Raw genomic sequence first — 5905 nt, 5'->3', positions numbered from 1 at the left:
CTCTCTCTCTCTGTCCTCGCTGGACAGAGGTCGGGGTGCTGCTGGTGCGCCGAAGGGACGCCACCACCGCCTGTTGCCGGCCCCGGATCAAATCGGAAGGGGAAATGGTATTTTCTTATCTCCTGTGTTTTTCTCTCCGGGCGCCAAAGCAGCAGGCCTCTCTTTGTGCCGCGCTGTTCCCTTGTTCTTGAGTCGGTCTGTGTGCGCTGCAACTGTACTGCTGCTTTTCGCTTTTGTTTCTTTTTGTCATCGTGAGAATGTCTCCCTTCCCCCCTCTCCTCTGATCCCCCTACCCTTGAATCCCTGAACCTCGCTCTGCCTGTATCCTCCTCAGGTGTAGTTGCCATTGAGGCGTGCCTGCCGGCCAGTGGGTACATGCAGTATTTTTATCCCCGAATCCCTGCCATACAAAGTAACGTGGCAAACACCACTACTGCTCAGCTATTCTGCGAAATAAATCTTGCTCTTTGAACGTCTTTTCCCCTCCTTTCTATATTCTCTGTCTTTCTCTGTATCTCTCTCTCTCTGTCTATATCTCTCCCACGCACTCACACTCACACACAGACACTGACACTCCGCTTGTCCTTCTTTCGAGATTCCCCCCTCCCCCCCAACTAGCCCACCTCTATATTTTTTTCAACTCGACAACGGGCACACGAGTCCCGTGCGGAGAAACAAGGTCATCTGAGAAAAGTTTGTGGCACTCGTTGGCCTGGTTCGGACATAGCCGCGCCATAAGAAAGCGGAAGGGCTGCCGGCTGCCGGGGCCGGGCGTGGCGGGCGAGCTTCAAGGTGGAACCGAGTTAAACCCTTGTCTGGGGCGCACGGTCCAGGGCACAGTTCGGCTACTGCTTGGCTACTTCTGTGGGCCGCCGGCTGCCTATGTTTTCCATTCCCTCGTTGAGACTTCTTGCAGTGCATCGCCGACGTGCCATACTTCTTCAGCGTCCTGGGGAGGACCGGTGGAGGTGCGCCACTCAGACACGTAACACACCTCTTTACGTCACCGCGGAGATAAAGTACCAGCCCACCCCTCGGCGGGAACACCGAAAAACGAAAGTACAGTCTTTAGACCAGAGGGAAACATAGACGATATGGCTTCAGATCTGCACGATTTTTGCTTGCGTCATCAACTTAATTTATTACAGTCCTTGCATTTCACATACGGAAAGACCTTTGTAAGTAATCATTACAGTATCACAGAAAGAGTGTCAGTTTTCTATTTGTCTCGCATAACAAACGCGCCCTGCGGCGTATAGGCTCGAGCAGCTGCTCTTTTCCGAGGGTAGTTGGCATGGCATGCATCGGATCGGATTGCAGAGCGGCAGCGCGCCGGGCGGGCGCTTGACGTTTCACTGCTCGTGGATAACGTCCGTCACTCCGATTGACGGGGGCTGCGTTCGGGCGCGAACAGAGGCGGGGCGCTCTCCCGGACGCGGCCCCCGCCCGATGCGCTGTTTGGCAGGGGGGGGGGGTTTAACGAGGGGTAAAGTAGGGGCGGCAGGGTACCGCACCGCCCGGGAAGGAATCGGTGAGGTGGATGATGAGGCGTAATTGCGAGGGGAAAGGGGGGAGGGGAGGGGTGTCTTGGAGGTGAGGCGGTCGGACGGACGGACATGCCGGCTCCAACTATCTTGCTGGCAAGTGTAAAGCCCCTGGCTGGGGTTGCCGAGAGCCCCCGTTGGGCAATGCGCGCTTCGCACGCGGCCGCGCCCACCAGCGACCCGCTCGGGTGGCGTCCGGAGTGGGGGGCGAGGCCCGGCTGGCCTCTTAGTAGAGGAGCTCCTCTCCTGCAGCCGAGCGCTCACAAAAGAAAGTTGCGCCGAAGGACCTTGCGGGCGTGTGTGTAGGTGTGTGTCTGTGTGACTGAGAGGAGTCCCCCGGGGCGAGCGCTGCTTAAATTAGATCACAGATGGAGCTTGCTAACACTAGTCCAATTGAGTCTGTCGCGGCCCAGCGGCCCGTCCCCGGCCGCGCTCTGGCCTAGCCTCAGCCGCACAAGGCTCGGCCCGGGCGGGTCTGGAGGGCACCGCGGTCTTATCTGCGGTAGACAACACGTCCGCGCCGCTTGGCGCTCAGCAGTGGGGCAGTATCCGCAGCGCGGCGCCGGCGAGGAGCAGCAGCATCGTGGCGCCGGCCGCCGCCGCGGCGCTCGTGTGCCCGGCCGACACGCTGCCCGTCCTGAAGGGGCACATGTAGGCGAGCGGGCCGGTGCAGGCCGCGTAGCTGACTGCATGCGCCAGGTAGTTCTGCTCGAACACTCCGGTGAACAGCGGCGCGAGCGGACCTGCGACCGGAAAACGGAAACAAGTGCCAGGAGTGCGCACGCCGCGAGTGCTTTCCCCGCTCCTTTATGTTTCTTTTATTCCCCGTACCTGTTGCGTACACCACGATGTCCTCTCCGCCGTGCGCCGCGTCCTTGAGGAACGTGGGCGCAAAGTGGCGGTGGTACACGCTGTCGGGGTCCCCGCGGATGGAGGGGATGGCGCCTGGCCCCGTGGCGTAGGTCAGCGTCTGGTACTTGTTCTCCTCGTCAGCGTAGCCTGCCAACACGAACACGCCGGAGGTTGGTGGGGCGGTGGGTGGCCCAGCGAGGCGGGCGAGAGCAACGTGGTCGTGTCGTCGTACCCAGGATGTCGTTGCCGCGGGCGGGGTAGCCGTTGATGGTGAAGCCGTGGGAGTGGTCGGCCCCCACCACGATCAGGGTCTCGGACAGGTCCACGATGCGCAGCGCCACCTCGACGGCGGCCTCCAGCTGCAGGGTCTCCTCCAGCGCGAGGTGCGCCATGTTGGCGTGGTGCGCCTGGTCGATGCGCCCGCCCTCCACCTGCGGGAGGGAGAGCAGCTCGTGTACGACTGGGTGCCGTTGTCGCCGGCCTCAGCGCCACCTCGCTGCCCCACCCACCATGAGCATGAAGCCGTCGGGGCCCTTGCTGAGCATCTGGATGGCGCGCAGCGTCATGTCGGCCAGCGACGGCGGCGAGTAGTCCGTCACGTTGGTCTCGAGCGCGTACGGCATGTGGCCCGGGCTGAAGAGGCCCAGCAGGTAGTCGGCCTCGTTGACGTTGACGTCGAGCAGCTGCTCGCGGGTGCGCACGAACTGGGCGCGCTCCTTGCCGCCACGCCACGCGGCCACCAGGTCGCGGCCGTCGGCCCGCTCGCACGAGTCGTCCCAGGTGGCGTTGTAGTCCTGCACCTGGCCGAACTGCTTGAGGCCGCCGCCCAGGATGACGCGGAAGTTGCTGCCGGGCTGCGAAAGGCACTGATGAGTACTTTGTTTATGGCTGTCTCTAACGACCCGGCCAGCCGCACTCGTGACGTTACCTGGGACTCGACGAGCTGGCGGGCGATGTCGTCGACGCAGTCCCGCTGGTCGTCGGGCACCTTGGTGTCGCACTCCCAGTCGCGGTGGTTGATGTGCGCGTACAGCGCGGCCGGCGTGGCGTGCGTGACGCGCGTCGTGGTGACGAAGCCCGTGTGCTTGCCCGCCATCTGCGCCCACCCCATGATGGAGCCCAGTCGGCGGTGGTGGTCCTGCTCCAGGTCGCAGCGGCCCAGGCGCGCGCGCGCCTCCAGCCCCAGCATGTAGTAGCGGCTCTTCACGCCGCTGAACATGGCCGTGGCGGTGCCCGCCGAGTCCGGCACCTGCTTGTCCACGTTGTACGTCTACGACAAACACAAAACACCGTTAAACGCCGAAGTTTTTTTTAGCGAGCGATTTTTTGAATGCCACGCGCCTTTATAATTGCAGCTCTCCTCCCTCCTCCTCCCGCACCGCCACCCTCGCGGCGTCCTGGCGACGCACTTAGCCGCGTAATGACCCCTTTAAAACGCCCCCGACCCTCCTCCCGGTGGCCCTCACTGCTTGAGTTGTGCCACTGTCGCCTTCCCAAGGGCGTTCCACCTTGACCCTGACCCGGGCGGGGCCCTGCCCAGGACCCTGCTGGGGGCCCGCTGCTTTGACCGGCCCTTAGTTCCCTGGTCCACTTACACGAGGGCCTCGCCAGGCGGGCCCCGCACAAAGCCGTCCACGTGTTACGTAGCACCGCCCACCTTGAAGAGTCCCAGGCTGGGGAAGCGCTCCCAGGCCAGGGTGGCGCCCTCCGGCCCGACGCGGCCCTGGCGCTGGCCCTTGTAGATGCGCGCGGCCGTCGTGGTGGACACGCCCATGCCGTCGCCCACGAACACGATGACGTTCTTGGCGACGCGCCGCGCCTCGTCCGGGTTGGCGGCCTGCACGCGGTGCAGGGTGCGCGTCAGCGCCTCCAGCCCCTGCCGCCGCCAGAACGCGGCGCTCTCTGCAACAAAAGAGTGTCAACGGGGTTGCGCTTGGAGGCCCTCACTCGTGTTTCGACTGTACCACACGCAGGCGGGTTGCCTATCGTCCCTGACGGCAGTAGATCGTGCGGTACAGTCTACCTAAGCTGTAGGATGCGGCCCATGCGTGAAGTTCAACACACCTTCGTCCGAGTCGTAGGGCACCATGGCGGTGCCCGTAGAGGCGACGAGGACGACGACCGCGACCCCGAAGGCCAGGAGCCAGCGCGAGAGGGGCGTCATCGTCGGGGCGCTGGTGGTGACGGACGCGTCGGCCTGGAACTGGAGGGGCTTGGCTGAGAGCCGAGTGAGGCTGTGCTCCGCCCCGTCCGCACTCACTACCATTTAGCTGAACTTCCCTCCCCTCTCCCCTCCCCGCCCCCTCGTCTCTTATCAAACCGACACACCTCCATGCCCATGCCCACGACGTGTGCCACTTGTGACAGGTCCGATACCTCCGCCCTCGCCCGGTTCAGTTGCACCACGACCACCGCCGTCGCTGCTGCGGCGGGCGGGGCGCTGCTGCAGACGGACTGTTTGCACAATTCTGCCTCCTCTCTTCCCTCTCCTCCCCTTTTCTTTCGAAACGGAAAGCCTCAGCTGTTTAGTCTCGGGAAGATTAAATGAAGAAGAGAGGCGATAAACCGGGAGAGAGAGAGGGAGGGAGAGAGGGGGATGGAGGTGGATGATAAATGGTCGGGGACAGGGAGAGACAAAAAGTGAGAGAGAAAGCAGTGACGGAGATCGTGTGGGACAGAGCGCAAGAGAGATCCGGATTAGCTCTGCAGGAGGCTGTCCCACCGTTCTTTCCTCTCTTCACTGCGTTGCAGGGGGGTTTTCTACGCGCGTTCCAGATCCTCCCGTACACCCTGTCCCTCCCTCCCTCGCCTCTCTTTCGTACACTTCAAACCCCCCTCCCGCCGCCCTGCCTTTGCCATCTCGTTTTACCTCAGAGCGAGTGGCAACGTAAACTCATCGGAAGCCACTGTTTGCAGAGCGGCTTTACGTCTCCTGGAAATGACGTCATCTGCGCTGCTCATTGGTCCAGGGGACGCGCAGCGGAGCGAGCGAGCCTGGTGAAGTGGGGAGCGGGGAGAGGGAGGCGAAGGGGTTGCACCTGGGGGCCCAAATAAGCGTGTACTGTGGCAGGTACCGGACACCGCGCCTCTGCTGGGGGCTGGTGGGGTGCTCGGGGTGGTGCGGGAGAAGTATTCCGCACCCGTGCGTCCGACTTTCTCGGTAGTAGAATAGAGCCTGTCGGGTTGACCTGGGTGGACCTCTCGGGTACAGCGTCTGGCCTGGTCGGGTACCTGTCTAGGTATCCCCCCCGCACCTGCGCCAACGTCCCAGCGGGGTATGGGTTTGAAATGCTGCCGGCGCTCCAGGTGGCAGGCGCCGTATGTATATGGATTGGGGTCCAGCCGTGCCCGGCCTTGTCGTGCCCTGTCTGCCGTGTTCTGCCGTGCCTTGCAGTGCACTGCCCGACCCAACCCTTGGCCCTTACACACCTTTCACGTGCACCGCACCAGACAGACGCGCGGACAAACAGACAGCGTCTGCCGTAGGCGGATAATCACCGGGCAAAGCG

At 63.0% G+C, this 5905-nt stretch overlaps 2 protein-coding genes across 6 annotated transcripts in view; one reads left to right on the top strand and one right to left on the bottom strand.

The window, feature by feature from the left end:
• Positions 1–5905, top strand: part of LOC113208117 (KH domain-containing, RNA-binding, signal transduction-associated protein 2-like) — a 231155-nt gene that overhangs the window by 18879 nt on the left and 206371 nt on the right. The window lies entirely within an intron of this gene.
• LOC113208469 (alkaline phosphatase 4-like) overlaps positions 1115–5905 on the bottom strand; it is a 9775-nt gene continuing 4984 nt past the window's right edge. The window contains exons 2-8 of the mRNA XM_026425479.2: positions 4461–4599; positions 4054–4298; positions 3325–3666; positions 2906–3250; positions 2629–2827; positions 2376–2543; positions 1115–2287 (exon numbers count right to left, since the gene is read on the bottom strand). Coding sequence (XP_026281264.2) covers positions 2076–2287; positions 2376–2543; positions 2629–2827; positions 2906–3250; positions 3325–3666; positions 4054–4298; positions 4461–4560 — 1611 coding nt within the window. The 5' untranslated portion in view covers positions 4561–4599 and the 3' untranslated portion in view covers positions 1115–2075. The remainder of the gene's footprint in view (positions 2288–2375; positions 2544–2628; positions 2828–2905; positions 3251–3324; positions 3667–4053; positions 4299–4460; positions 4600–5905) is intronic.

Source organism: Frankliniella occidentalis, unplaced genomic scaffold (genome assembly GCF_000697945.3).
Source record: "Frankliniella occidentalis isolate FOCC.00 unplaced genomic scaffold, Focc_3.1 Scaffold8, whole genome shotgun sequence".
Classification (NCBI taxonomy): Eukaryota; Metazoa; Arthropoda; class Insecta; order Thysanoptera; family Thripidae; genus Frankliniella; species Frankliniella occidentalis.
The sequence above is the reverse complement of the archived record's forward strand: the minus strand, read 5'-3'. Positions and strand labels throughout refer to the sequence as shown.